This window comes from Corvus cornix, chromosome 4 (genome assembly GCF_000738735.6).
Source record: "Corvus cornix cornix isolate S_Up_H32 chromosome 4, ASM73873v5, whole genome shotgun sequence".
Classification (NCBI taxonomy): Eukaryota; Metazoa; Chordata; class Aves; order Passeriformes; family Corvidae; genus Corvus; species Corvus cornix.
In genome coordinates, this window is record NC_046334.1 from 45,259,741 (window position 1) to 45,275,532 (window position 15,792).

The 15,792-nt window shown below is 35.9% G+C and overlaps 1 protein-coding gene across 6 annotated transcripts in view; it reads right to left on the reverse strand.

Annotated features, from left to right (window-relative positions):
- Window positions 1–4,501: 4,501 nt before the first annotated feature.
- The window catches only part of CEP135 (centrosomal protein 135), a 36,788-nt gene continuing 25,497 nt past the window's right edge, over window positions 4,502–15,792 (reverse strand). For 4 of the 6 annotated variants that reach the window (XM_019287396.3, XM_010401640.4, XM_010401638.4 and 1 more), the window contains 7 exons: window positions 15,205–15,315; window positions 13,305–13,490; window positions 12,194–12,403; window positions 11,062–11,264; window positions 7,447–7,551; window positions 6,924–7,070; window positions 4,502–5,197 (listed from right to left, as the gene is read on the reverse strand). In XM_019287396.3, coding sequence (XP_019142941.2) covers window positions 5,176–5,197; window positions 6,924–7,070; window positions 7,447–7,551; window positions 11,062–11,264; window positions 12,194–12,403; window positions 13,305–13,490; window positions 15,205–15,315 — 984 coding nt within the window. In that variant the 3' untranslated portion in view covers window positions 4,502–5,175. Of the gene's footprint in view, window positions 5,198–6,923; window positions 7,071–7,446; window positions 7,552–7,842; window positions 8,668–11,061; window positions 11,265–12,193; window positions 12,404–13,304; window positions 13,491–15,204; window positions 15,316–15,792 lie in introns of those variants that run through there. The other 2 variants (XM_010401639.4, XM_019287397.3) reach the window with 2 other exon arrangements.

Consider the following 15,792-nt stretch of genomic DNA (forward strand, 5'->3'; position numbering starts at 1 on the left):
TGCACCTAGTCTCATCCAGACTCTTCCACTTTTGGAACCAAAGTTGATCACACAATCCATGATCCTCCACCACTGACAAGGATGTGTTTTGTCAGCCAGCTCCCCAGATTCAGACAGGCCCTGGAGAAAAAGGTCTTGCAGCTTTAGATTTTGTCTGCTCCTTAATTTTTTGGCTCAATCAGAAGTGGTCCTTCTGATATTCTTAAAAGGAAATGGGTCTGTAATACCCATGCTGGGTTGGCCCAAATTGCTATCTCAAACACCTTTTTTTTGGTCTCTGACTGTGCCTGATACCAGAGGTTTTAAAAGAAGAATGTAAGTTTAGGTGGGCATTTACTGATATTCTCCCACTCCTTAGTGAGCCGTAGCTCGGTGATTCCTGCATCAAAGTGATATTTGTGTAAAAAACTAGTGTATGACTTTGAAATAAACACTCATTGCTAGAAATCACTTTTTTACCCACAGTCTTCTGGAGATGACTAGTCAAACAAGCCCTGGAAGGCGCAGTCCATTCCCTGTTCAGTCCCATCACAACTGAAGCCACAGTCTACAGGGCACAGATAACTCAGAAGTTTAAGCTCATGCACCAGATCTATTTAGGTGACTGTTAAGTACATTGACTGCTACCTTTACATTAGGTATTGCATATATTTATATGACCCAGGTCCACTAGGTGGCACAAAGACGCCATGTAAAAGCCAGGAGCAAGCCGGGAGTGCCTTTCCTCTCATTCAACATCTCTATGTATTTGTCCAAAGAAAATGGGTACAGACAAAGATCACAGACACAGCTATAGTCCATCAACCCACACATGTCTTTCCAAATAAAAACAAGTTCAGATGTCAATGTTCTCCTTTGGACTAGAAATCTCCCCGAAGAGCAATATCTGCTCCTGCAGACCTGGACTGACTCACAGCTGAGCAACCATGCTGAAACTAATTTCTGTGTTTGCAGTCATGAAAATACAGGCATCTCTGCTCAGGAGTATTTAAACTGAGAAGAAGCTACTGATGTTCTCATTTCCCCCCCTTTCCTCCATTTGCTGTCATGCCATTCTAGTTAAATTCCTGCACCATCAACCTTGAAATGGTAAAGGACAAAGCACTGAAAACACTGGTGGGGCAGCTCTGCTTGGATGATGTTGAGCTCGCAGCACACAAAGGAGGGAGAGGCTAATAGCATGATAAATTCCAAAACTCACCTGATGTCTAACATAGATATAACTAATATCAAGACAAAACAACAGCAATTATTTTTATACATGGAATTTTTAAAATGTCAAAGATCATAATAGAGATAATAAGGGTCAATTTCACCGCAGCTGGATAAGCACTTACCTGATCATACCACTGTGTGGAATTGTAGGAAAGTTTCCCAGAGCCCCAGGATTTTTGCGCCTCTGAAGACTGCCTAGTCCAACAAACCCTTGCTCAAAACAGGGTCACCTACAGCAGGTTGTCCAGGACTGTCCCCCAGTGGGTTTTGAATACCTCTGTGGAGACTCCACAACCCCTCTGGGCAGCCTGTTGCACTGTTTGATCACCCTCATGAGAAAAAAATTAAAATCTTATGTTTAAATTGAATTCCCTGTATTTCAATTTGTGCTCATTGTCTTGTACCTTCCCTGGATACAACTGAGAGGAGACTGCCTCAGACGTTTTACTCCCACCCACTTTTACTCCCACTCCCACCCACAGTTATCCATGGAGATGTTCTCCCGTCGAGCCTTCTCTTCTCAAGGCTCAACACCCCCAGCTTGCTCTGACTGTCCTCATGTGAGAGATGCTCCGATCCCTTAATCATCTTTGGGCTCTTTGCGGCACTTTCCAAGAACATGCATGTCCATGTTGTCTTGGGAGCCTTATGGAAGACACTGTATGCTGGGGAGTTGGTTACCTTGGGCAAGCCATGTCTGCAGCCCATACGTAGGCAGGGGCTGCCACTGTGCAGGCAATCTGCTGGAAGCCCAGCTGGAGCTCTGCTGCTGCGCTGTGGCAGAGATAACCCTGCAGCCTGACAGGAGATGGATGGGTTGGTTCTCTGCCTCTCTGGCTAAAGCCCTGAGGTAACACAGCAGCCCCTGACACCACCAGCATTTCAGCTATTGCTGATCAGCTCTTGCACGGCATCAAGGCTTTCTCTCCCCCACAGCATTTACACTGCAGGATGAATGGTAAGACCTTAGGTGCAGGAATTAATATTGCTGCAGCTACTATGATCTTTGTGGGACCTGTGAAGGGTCAGAGGATGAAATGAAACTGGAAGATCTTTTTATATAAAGCTGTAAGACTTGGGTACCAAAACCACACACCACTGGTTTCTTCACTGTTAGCAAAGAAGTGTAAAGTTCTCTCCCAAGGAATGATTTAAACCAACCCAAAATCTGCAGGTTTCATTTAGGAATAACAACATTGGCCTAGGTCAGGCTGCCACACATACATCAATTTCTGTATAAAATATTTTAAATCGGAAGACTGAATCCCTAATCTTAGCCTTTTGTTAAAAATTAGCATCACACAGGAACGTCAGTGTTTCTCAGATTGAGGGTGACAAAAAAAGAACAAATTGCGGTTTCCAACTGAACCCTAGAATTGCTTATTTATATTTAGGTTAATAATCTAAATTTTAGGGACATAATGTAAAATGCAAAACACCTAAAACCAACTAATTCTAAGAATTTCTCAGAAACACATTATGATGTTTAATTGAGCAATTCAGTTCTAATACACTGAAAACACCTGTCCTTTTATTATCTCTAGATTCCCCTGCTTCTGAGGATAGACTTCCACTGTTTTGTAGAACAGTCCCAACGATTATTGCTTCTCCTTTATTATTTCTCTAAAGCTATTTTTCCCCCCTCCCCAACTGCAGATAATAAAACAAGACAACTTGAGTATATGGAGTTTTATCACAATTTCATGTCTAGCACACTCCCCCTGCCACTCACCCCAGCTGAGGACTACACCCTAGCAGCCAAGGGTGCTTTTGATCTTCCAGAAGGTGAGAACAGCAGGGAAGCCTCTTGGAGCAGAGTCCAGGCGAGCCACATTAACATCTCGCTCACATAAGGCTCATTTCATACATGGCATGTGCAGTAGTCCACAGATTTAAATCTCCCACAAATTCGTGCTTGTTTTCTACTTCATGAATTGAATGTTTAAAACTTACTTTCGTTTTACTCTAGTTGCTTATAAAAATGTATATAAAATAATAGTAACAAGAAAGCACACTGACAGCTGTACTACAGTCTGAATATTAGTAATGTTTTAATACTAGAAACCTGCACAGGCTTTGGTCACTCAAATGATACCAATTTTATTACAACACCTGTGTTCAATGAGCTGCTAGTTCTTCATAATTGATATATCCATGTAGGAATTGCTATTAGTTTGTTATGGTTTTAATTGTAATATCAAAATATGCATTTTTCAGTAAGATGAAATACACTGTTTTCAATGAAGCGGAACATTTGCTTTTTTAAAAAATAATTCTAATTTAAAAGGGTTTATTTACAAAATAGGATATTTAAAAGTCACCACTGAAAACATCAAGAGCAGAACATGAGTTTTCTCCTTCTTACTAAATCACCCTGAATAATTAACACCAATTAGCATCAGTGTAAACTACTGACTTAATTACAAACAGTATTAATAGGTAAGTAACAGCTAGACAAGCACCTCCTCATTCCTGTAACTGGCAAATGAAAGACCTAGAAAGTAAAACGTGTAAGATGTACCCACCATGAATACACAGTTCCTTCCATGGCTCAGAAAGCTAAAGTGATACAAGTATTTTCAAGTACTTTTGAATAGGTGTTCTAAGCTGGTTTTAATCAGTAAAATTTAATATATAATATACGAGACAATATTTCCAGTTAATATTCTTAATCATTTTTAAGTGTAACCATCTTAGTGCAAACTAGATAAAATCTGTGTTATTGAATATGTTGTTTACACCTTAGAGCTGCTTGTAATGCTATCTGGTAATCACAGTTTTTTACTGGATGTTAGGCAAGCAGAACAGGACCTGTTGGCCAGTGCAAGGATGTGCAACAATGCATCCTCCCATTTCTATTGCTCTGGATAATTCTTATGAATACACATTGTGTCACCCTTATGGCACGTAATTATTAGAAAACTGTATGTTCCTGAATAGAAGGATGTGAGATACAATTACCTGCACAGATGGACATGAAGAGCCTATCATAAGATTACACTGACTAATTGCATCTTTCTTCAAAGTCTGAAATGCTCCTCTGCTAAACACACGAGATATTTCATGATTAGTTCTCACTTCATTCACCTAATACATATGTCACAGCATAAAGTCCTGTGTCACCTCTCCAACAGCTTGAGCTTAATTGTGTGAATGACTCCATGAATTTTGCTCTGAACTTTTAAAACCAAAATTTGAAAAATATCTCCAGATATGATTCAAAAGTTTGAATATAAAATGCTTTGAGAATTTTTTTATATTTAAAGTATTTCAATACATCTTTAAAAAATTTTCTCTTCACTTTTTATTAAATATGGGGATATTTAAAATGCAATTTCACACAAAGATTAAACAAAAGGAGATGAGTTAGTTAACAAAAACAGTAATAAAGAATAACTGATACCTATTTTTTATTAAGGTACAGTAAACAAAATGCATTCACAAAATAGATAACCAATGCTTTTAAATACCATAAAGAATAACCCATAAACAGAAAACATTTGTTAGAAGCACAAACATAGGAAATCATCATGAGTATAAAACATACACTGGCTCAGCATTTTTAAGACAGTTGGGGATGTTATTCTATGCTACTCACATTAAGATGAATAAACTTCCACAATCATAAGCAAACAAATAAAATAGTGAAATGAAAATAAGAGATTGTCAAATCAAGTACTCATTTCCTTCTTATAATTACTATGTTTCCAAAATAGTAATAAAGCTTAGCTAGGCTTGATATAAAACCTGTCAAACAGACAGCAAAAGGCCAGTCAATGCTGCTAGTTGGGAAAGCAGAATTTTGCAAAGTCAATTACTTCACCCGTTCTCAGAGGTTTCAAAGGTAATCACTGATTTGAAGAAAACAGAGGTAGAATACAAGATAGCATTCATAACTTAAAAAAAAAATGTCCTTGTAACAAGGTAATGCTTCAGTTACTCAAGTTATTCAGTTACTGGTTATTCTTTGAAGGTCACATTTCTGTGGAGAAAGAAAAGATGTCAAAATAAAGGTAACTATTTCATTTTACTAATTAATATTAGGATAAAATGTAATAATTAGCTTTAGGCTCCCCATATGCTCTTCTGTTATTCCCAAATATCAACTATTAGCATATTACCCAAAACTCTACATCATTGATCCATTGCTAAAATGATTTACAAAAATAAAAGTGAGACGAGGAGGAAGAGAAAATTTCTTGAGAAGATTAAATTGAATTAGAGAGAGACAGCTGTAACACTACAGAACAGTAATTACAGAGTACACTTTACTCTGGTAAGCTCCCAAGAAAGAATAAATAAGATGAAAGATGGTAACAGTACTGCTGAGATCACTCTACTGTAATTGATATGTTTAAAAGGCAAGATATGCATAGCAACTGCATGTGAATTCAGTTGTTAAAAACCAGCTTCTTTAAAAATACATACTTCATGAAAATGGGCTATTTGCTGGTAAGATATGGTACAGAGTTGACATTGTTAAAACTAAGCATACAAATATTAGATAAAAACAGTGCACCACATGGTATCCTTCAAGCATAGCAACTGGACTTTTTATTGCTCTCAGGACTCACTGTAAAGCAAGGAAGACTAAAGGCAATTCTCTACTGATGATACTCATTCTCAGAAATACATTCTCTGTCATCATTTCAGTTGAAATGTTGTTTTGCAACATAACAGGGTATGCCTAGGGGCTCACCACTAGAGCAAAAGGCATAATTGCTGTTTCATCCCCATCAGTATCTCATTTGCTACAGTTTCCACTTTTTGCTTTGCCCAAAAACTCACAAAAGAGAAAAATTGCTGACAATGTGGGTTCATGCCATACTGAGCTCAGTTCTCAAGAAACCCGTGTCTTTCTTAACAAAAGTAAGCTGAGAACAAGCCATACATATTTACCAACAAAAATAAACTTTTAAATCTGTTAGCTAGATTCATGAGCTGTCACAGCACACATATTTCCTACAACAATATCTCAACAAACTTTTATCTCTCCCTGCCCTTCTCCTCTTCACTGCAATTTATTATGCAATATAGGACAGGGGGATCTACAGTCAATAATCAGGCTTGTAACCCACAACCAGCATCATCTAAAACAACAATGATCCCTAAAAGAACAAAAATGACAGTGAAAATGAACAGAGGCCGATTTTGATTTTTTTATGGACTACAGTGATCACAATCTTAGACATTCATAGATTCAAGCACTAACAATGAAATATGTATTAATTCTTTTTATGCACTTGTTTTGGAGATAGTTTCATCTAACATGGAGGGTTCAAATGCAGTTTAGTTGGACTCTTCTGTGGAGTGTCTTTCCTTCACTGCTGAACCCAGGAGAATTTCATGGCATTCCTCTTAATATGAAGCATTCATTGTTTGGAGATAACTATTAACAGCAAGAAACTGGCAAAGTATATTTGGATATAATTAATGGTAGTAATACACAGGCAACATATATTTGAAAGTTGCCAGGTGGTGCAAGACCATTAACAAAAAGAGGAATGAGAATCCATTATATTATGTGGTCTTTGGAGAGCACTTTGCATTTATTGGTTGCAATCAATATTTTATAGTAGGAGAGACAGCAAAAGCAGAACTTAGAAACATCTGAAGTGTGTAACTATTTCATATGATCACAAAAGATTAAGAAACAGTTTAAACCTAACTCTTAAATAGAAAGGATCTGCTAAAATCAAATCATTTACTTTTCAGCTGCTGCTTGATCAGTTGTTCTTACAGTGCTGCATTCTGGAGACCGCAAGGGAGACCTCAGTGTGGAGCTGAGGGGAGGCGAAGCCCGTAGTGAGGATGTGGAGAGGCCGTGCCGACGCATCTCCTGAATTGCTCGCTCTCTGCCAACAAACAGCAACCTCAGTTACACAACACCTTGCTACTGCAGGATGTTAAAGGAAGAAAATAGAACTTTGCAAAAAGTCTCATCTTCTTGTAAAGTCACTCAATTCTATTCCTGTTTTCATGAGAAGGAATTTTTTTTTTATTTTTAGAGGCAGTGGTAAACTCACAAAACTTAAGAAGAAATCCAGAAGCTGCATAAGAATTTTTTCATTTTTAATTAAGCATTTTTCAGGATGAAAATATTAGACTTTGCATGACAAGAGGAACAGTTTTCCATAAAAGTTCCTCACTACTGAAAAAAGCAACAGTTTTAAAAGTGAGAAAGAAGAAATAAGGAGGGAGAGCCAACTCCCTGAAAAACCAGCATCTTACCGTTCAAATCGCTCAGTTGTCAGCTTCCTTTTTAAAACATCACAGTCAGTCTGCAGCTGTGCAACTTTACTTCGAAGTACAGAAACCTCTCTATTATTGCTGCTTCTAAAAAAAAACGGGAGAAGCAACAAATTTTTCTTTGAACGACATCAGCTAGGAGCCCAGAGAAGTTAGAGCAAGATAAAACAAAACCAGATACTGAACATGTTGTTTCACAGACTAAGTCAAAGACAAATTAGAAGCAGCAAGAACCAAATGAACACAACAGAATGTTTCTGGAAGAACCTAAGGTGAGAATGAAGTGAGAACTGGCAAGTGTCTCACTACATCCTGATTGCATCATGTTATTTTTCAGACAAAGGTAAACACAAACATGTTTTATAAAAACAGACAAAGCAATTACAACATTAGTTTATTGATTTACTATCCTCTGTTGCAATTTGAGATGGTCTTTATGTAAAAAAAGAAGAAAAAAGCAATAAATATCCACAAAAAGTTACAAACATAACAGATACGGCTTCAGTAAAAATTTTATCAAGTAGGCTGAAACTATCTGGCTATCCATGAATACAACTGAATCAAATCTAAGTAAAAATTGTATTAAAGCAAATACCAGACCAGCAAAACACAGAGTCTGAAAGCTTGTTAACTACAACTGTTATGGGGCCAACTGTTTCAATTGCAAGAATCAAAATGAAAAGGAGCCTTGAAAGTCTTCAGAAACATAGTTAATATACTTCTTAGTAAATCATCAGCTTGGCCAATTCAATTCTTGGTTGCAAAATACCATTAATTACATTATAAAGGAAGAAAAAGAAATCGCTGCTTGTAAAATAAGTTGTCTAAATGAGAACCTAAACAGCTGTTTTATTCCATACAGTCTTCAAAGCCAGTATGAGGTGGAGTGCTCAAAAGTCACTTCTGGAGAAGCAAAGTTGTACTAGTTTATTGCTAAAGCACTGGATTGGAATTCTGAAAAATGAGTTCCACTCCTAGGTCCGTCAAAGACTTCCTGTCTGGCACCCGCTGGTCTTTGAGTCCAGGAAGATGAAAACTACTCAAGAGATTTGTTCCAAATAGAATGGCAGAATATTTTTTCCCATGGTCCCTATTCATCAGTAAAATTCCTAGAATGGTATCTTGATCCAGTATGTTGAGAACAGATGGAGAAGACAAGACATCTCGATGATATCTTATAAGTCCTTCAAAGACAGGCATATGCTTTCAGGATGGAGGTAAGAATTCAGGGCCCAATATCATTATTGTAAAATAAGGAAAGAAAGCAAACAGTTTGTGAGTTCTGAGGTTATTCCATGTCAATGACATTTAAACAAAATTAAGAGCATTAAGTAAATCACTCCAAGGTTTAGAAATATTTAAATTTAAAACCCTTTATGCACAGTAATCATCATGTAAGTTTACATGATGATACACAATTTTCACAGGACATCTGTCTCTTTCACAGTAGATACACATAGCTCTCAACAAGTAGTTTAGCTATTCCATATTCTCTGCTTATTTAATTCTTTAGTCACTCTAGAGCCTCAGGATCTCCTTTACTGTACTATCACCCATGCAGCACTCAAAGTAACACAACTACTTACTCTTTACAGAACTGATAAATACAGCACTGGAGAACTTCACAAGTTAAACTTAATTCTGACAATACTTCTAAAGTCAGAGGTTGTAGCAGTGCCATTTTCTAAATAAAGTGGAAGGACAAGCACTGTAAAGCCAAAACTTTAAATAAAGTTCAAAAATATTGGCACATGATTTTTGTCAGTTAGAACTGAAATTCTGCTAAGCCAAATGAATTTTTGTATTTTGCAAGACACAAATATAATTGTCACGTACTTCAGTCACAGCTGTGAGCATTTAAAGTTCCTGTTTCTTAGACTGCAACTACTACAAATCAAATAGTAGAAAATAAGGTATATACAACTAGTTCTCACACCTGAACGCTTGCCTGGTAACATGCAGAACCTTTGAGATAAACAGTGGAAAATAATTCAACATAATAGCTACTCTTTCTCCAAGAGAACATTTTCCTTCTTCCTGCAATATCCCACCCTATTAACAACACAAGTATTAACATTTACAAAAAACAAATGAACCCTACAATGTGTGCAAAAGCAAAATAGCAAAAAAATTACTATCCACTTAGTTAAACAGAGTTTTATAATGTTTGTACACAAAGCAACTGAATTAAATTTAATTTAAAACTCCTTCTTTCCTTTTTTATTGTTTGTTTTTTGGGGTTTTGTTGGTCTGTGTTTTTTCTAACTTGCACATTGAACTTCATAATCAGGACTTTCTATTATCTTATGTTCATTGTATGCAACTAACAATTTTTCCCCAAGTAAACAAAAATCAGCAATACTAAAACATGAAGCAATTAGTTCCGCAGGGGCAATCAATAATGTTGTCATCTCCAGATTCACTGAGATCACTGCTACTTGAGGTGGACCATCATAAGCCACAAGCTGTAGCCTCTACATAAATCAACCAGAAGCATATTTCTAGCACATCTGTGTCACCAAGTTACACAGTTTTACCTGTTTCAGTAGGCTACATTCTGTATCTCATAAGGAGTATTACCTGTTCTATGAACTTCCATACATTTCCTTTCTCTCCCTACATTAGTGTTTACTAAATGGGTATATCTCATTGTCTGAAGTTCTTCTTTGACTTTACTCTTCACCACCATCTACATTCAGCTGCTACTCCTCCTTCTTGCTATTTAATGCATAGCTATCACTAGTCCCTGCTGATGTATCCTTAGAATTATCATGTCATGATACTTGGCAGGTTTTGTTTAAGAGCTTCACTTGATGATCTTAAGGGTCTTTTTTAACCCAAATAATTCTAAGATGACACATCATGGAAACTTCAAATTCCCTGCTCCATAATATGAAGAGGAATTTTTAAATCTTCTCTTGTGCACGAATTTCACACAAACAAAATACCTCCCCTTTTAACTTCATTGTTCCAAACAGATTATAGTCTTTCTTATACAAGTGTTGTTAAAGGTTATTGCTTCTTTAGGCAGATCCACAGCATAAGAAGTTGCAGGCCACATTTAGTGTGTCAGGTTTAGTTCTGTTTGTATTTCAAAGGAATAATAAGTGATACAGGACTTTTTCCTTAACAGTTAATATCAACAGCACCAAAAGTACTTTTGCTTTTTTTAAAGCACTATGACTTCACTATTCATTATGTAAGTGATTCTTCAATCAAAGCAGGGACATCAGGCATCTTCAGCAATTCACATTTACCATGAATTTAATATACTTGGGGGTTTTTTTGTGAGCAGTAAACACATGTTAAAATTTTATGTAGAGGATGTTTCCTTTGGAAGTCCTGCTTAAATTTACTACTTGCACTAAACTAACATCCACCAAAATGCTGATTAATTGAAAGCAATATGAAAGACCTGTAAAGAAACTTTAAGTAAACATGCCAGGAAAGGTCAAAAGACATTGCTGCAAAAATCTGCTCAGCCATACTGAACACCCAGATTTTGTGAATGAGTATTGTCACAAAGAAATAGTTCTTTTGCAAACCACATAACACACACACACACACACACACACACACACACTTGTTAAAACTTACAGTTTGCTCTCAGCCAGTGTTAGCTTGTCTTTCAGTAACTGAATTTCGGTATCTTTCTCTTGGGACGTTAATTGATTCTGAAATTCTTTGTCTCTACTAGTAGCCAGTAACGTTTCAAGATTCTGAACTGTAAGTCTCTCACTGGATAGCTGCTTTTTCAGCAACTCTACTTCTGATTTTATATCTTCTAATTCTCCTAGAACCTAAGGCACAAATTTTATATGTTATTAATACCCTAATTTACAAACACAGACAATTTTATTTTGCGAAGAGCTGTTATAGAAACTGAAATGATCCTAAGTTTCATAAAAAAGAATAGGAAACTGAGCTTATGAAACAATGTAAGTCTGTAATTATTTTAAACTAGACTTAATTTAAAACCATTCAAGCTGTACCTCTATCAAATGTTTTACTGGGAGCTACATTACTGAGTGCTGGAATTGTTTAGGTAAGTACCTGGAACACGAACTGGCTTTTAACAAAGTACTTTGCACAAGTACAAAAATAGTATTTACTATACTTCATTCTATTTGACTAAGTCAGCTCACAATTAGCCTCCTGGCTTTTGCTGAAAATGTAGGAATAATTGTTTTCCTCTTCAGTTCTGTGAATATAAACAAGGTCTTGAATATTGCAGTCCCAGAAAGCCTGACCAAGTCACTAAATGAAGACAAAATCAGCTGTAAAGAAAAAGGTTCCAAAAATATGAATATTTAGAACTGTTTAAACTATTTCAAAATATTCAATGAATTCCAGCTGTATCTAAATTTCAATTTAATTGAAAATAAGCCATTAGGGTAAGGTCTTTAATATCAAGAAGTGCACTATTTGCTTTTCATAAAGTTTGAGTAAATTAAAAACGAAAGAAAATATATGTGATCTGTCTGCAGTACAGCTAAAACTACACCTGCAACACTTTGCAGTGATAATGAATCAAAGAAACTCCCTCTTTTTGTACAAAACCCACAGCTACAAATCTGTACATTGTAAAATTTATAATTTATATAAAAATGCAAAACTAGTGATGTAAATTAACTTACCTTGCTCTCAGAAGTAATTTTTTCTCCAAAAACTATTAAAAGCAAAGGAAGTTACTTTGTTATAGCAAATTAAATTTGTCTTCGCTGCTTACCCTTTCACAATCCATGCTTTTGGACGTCAGCTGTCGAGCTAAAAGTTCTTTGCTAGCCTCAAGTTTCACACAGAGTTCCTTCACAGAAGTCATGTCTGCCAACACAGTAGCCTTATCCTGATTTTCACGTTTAAGTTCCTCTTCCAATCTGGTCATATTTTTCGTTATGGAGGAGATCTGAGATTCATATACTTGATGTGCAACAATATGCTAAACAAAACCAAATATGGATACACTTTCAGTGTTAAATTTAAGAGTCTTGTGTTGAATAACTTGGGTTTTCTTAACACTTTATTTTCCCTTCAAAGTTAACTTTCCCTATAAAATTAACTTAATATTCCTTCCCTCTTCCTAAAACACAGCTAAGGGCAACTAATAAATCATCTTTGCAATTTTTAATCACTAACTTGAACAATTATATAAGTACTATATAAGAACAGAACAAGGCTGTATTCCAGCCTCAGAGAACTAAAAAGCTTAAACTGCAAACATACAACCTATTTTTAACTCAATTTACAATATAGTCTCTAACTCTTTCTGGCTAATTAAAATGATGAGACAAAATGTAGTCAATCCACAGCAATTATACTCTAGAACTTCTTTAATCTCGATGAAGTTATTGTTTCTAAAATATAAAACTCATTATGTTCTATGATATTGGTCTAGGATTCAGTATTATGGAATCCTGGTTCTGAATTTGGATGTCTACCAGATTTTTACCTTGACTCCAGCCACCAATGCTTCAAATATTTCATTCAAAGCTTCAACGAAATATAAGAACTAAGCTTGCAAAGTACTCATAAAGCTATATGAAAATATTCTGAAGCAACTAAACAGAAGTTTCTTACAATGTCATAGTAACAATGATAACCCAACAGAGGAGATGTAAAACTATGAAAATGTCTGCCATGATTCTAATTTTGGGGGGTGAAGGAAAGCACATCTAAACCAAATCAGTTACTGTTTCAAAAACTCCAGCGTTCATATTTGAAACAATCACATAGAGAAATCATTTTCCATTAAGGCATTAAATATCATACATTGACCTTATTAAAAAGCACTTGAATGTATCCCACTTTCCTAGATGGAATTTCATTGCACAAGTTATTACCCCTTGAATCTCTTTTTCCAGAAATTCTACTCTCTCTCGAAGATGTCTCCGATCTGTGTCTACTGAAAGGAGTTCAAGTCGCATTGAGCTGCTCTCTCCTTCAGCTTGATGAGCCTTCATTTCCCAGTCTTCAGCTTGTGTATGGAGCATCCGGAACTTCTCTAACAATTCTTGGTTTTCTTTTTCCTAATGAAACAGTAAATCGCTCTGCAATGATCAACACACCCTCAAGTTGTTTGATCTTATTTCATGCCTACTCCTTACAGTATCTCTTCTGTTTTTCCCCCAGAAAGTAGGACTTCCTTCATTTTCTTAATCCCACTATCTGGCAACTACTAAAAGGAATAATCTCCTTTCCAAGTTCGAAAAGCAAATAAATACAGTGATGGCATTCAGTTTTCTTAAAATGCAAGTACTTACACTTCGAAGTTGTTAATGAGTTTTAAGGCTCGCAGGAGAGGGGTTATTGTGGATCTCTCTGCATTGTCAAGGATCATGTTACTGAGATACACTGTGTGATGCCCTTTCCAAGGAATTCCAGCAGGAGTCCATTTTCAGCTCTTTGAGTTACCATGCTCTTATAAATATTTGTATTATGGCAGTGCCTGAAATGCTGGTAATCTATTAGAGCATATACATCTATGTAGCCTATCATAGAGGTACAAAAATGTGAGCTTTAGTGCTCATCATTTGTGCAGTGATAGAACAAATGTTGCTTGTGAATTTTAGTTTGGCCAAGTGCATATTATAAGGCAGTGATAAATTTTTCTTATTTACCTTCATTCCCTTCTTCCCTGCTCATGTAATGTGCAGTGGGATATGCATGTTGGTAGTATAAATCAGATTTATCTAATGAGAAAGGCTACTGTTTCTGAAATTCCTTCTCTGTATCCTCCAGAACTTGGAAGGTGCAGACAGGATCAGGTGGAGCATTAGGAAATAAAAACTTGTGATTAAGCAAGTGAACACTGCAGAAAAGTAAATCTCCACAGGAATTTTCCAGATATAATACTAGAAAAATCCCTGAAATCAAGCATTCATAATTGGTTGCTGGCTGTATATTCTGCAGTTTCCTGGTACCTGACTTGAATAACTGGATTATCATTTGCCAAAGATGTAGCCACATCTGTAGCTGAAGTACTTTGGACATATGATATATTGTGAAATTCTTAAAAAATAAACCTCAAGTGTTTTAAATTCATAGTTCTAAGCTAACCTACTACTGAGCTTAATTTTTCTTCCATGCTTCAGTTTCTACTTGTAAAAGTGGTAGACTCTACATGAATTCATCTAGACATGCAAGTTGAAGTCAGATCAAAACTCATTCTTCCCAATTCAAAGTCACATAATGAATTTGCCAGTTCATGTTCTCTTGACACAAATCCTATTTGTTTTAAATGATTATAAGTTTTAAATCACATAAATCACACTTTTGAATCCAAGTATCAGGATAAAGGACATTTAAACAGAGCACTGTTTTAACAGTACTATTTTTACATTTTCATGCAGAACTACAGGTAAAAATTTTTCTTTTCAAAAAGGGTAAACTATTTAAAATCATCATATAAGCTGCCTACAATCATGAAACAGTACCAGTTATTTTACTGGTTGCCTGGTCAAAACCCAAAAAGCAAAACAATATTCAAACATGACATGTTTTTCATTCTCCAGGATTATGGCCACCTGAAACATGACTGATGAAATTGTGATGTGCTAGAATTAATCAGTGCTTCAGATCTAATAATATGAATCCCTCACTAGTAGCTTGAAACACTGCAAAGAAAAGAAGGAAAAATAAAAGAAGGAAATGGGACAGGCAGGGAGAACAGCACCCAAACCATGCAATCCTTACTTTGCTTTACTGAATGCAGTAATGACTGCCTACAGATTACATTTTTACCTTTGAAGCTATCAAGGTCTCAAATCTGGAGACTTCAGTTATATAATTATGAACCCTGGTTTTCATTTCTTCTTTTTCACGTATTGCATCTTCAAGCTCGGTACTGACAGCCTAAAGAGATTGCAAAAAGGCAAAATTGTGCATGGCAGTAAATTAAGCACTATATAACAGCCTATCAGATTAAATTAAGTAATTGCATATGCCCTAGAATTTTTTCTATTCTACTTACAAAGCTCTTTGGGATTTGTAGGGTTCAGAAACATCCCTTGTTACCTTAGATACACCAAAGAGTTTCTAGGCAAGAAAAATCACAAAAACAATGATTATCACACCAGTTCATAAAATATGCAGCTTCCCAGATGACACACCCTACCAATCTTTGGAAAATTCAACATACTGATGTTTGGGAGATGAAATTTTTATAGCCTTAAAATTCTCTATTCCTGAGTGAAGGAAAGTTTCAAATCAATAGAAAAACAACTTTAGAACAAAAGAACATTTATTTTAAAGTAGAATTGCAAGATAAAATAACTAAATGCATTACTAAGATCATATTTAGACATCAAAAATGCACCATGGAATTTGTTT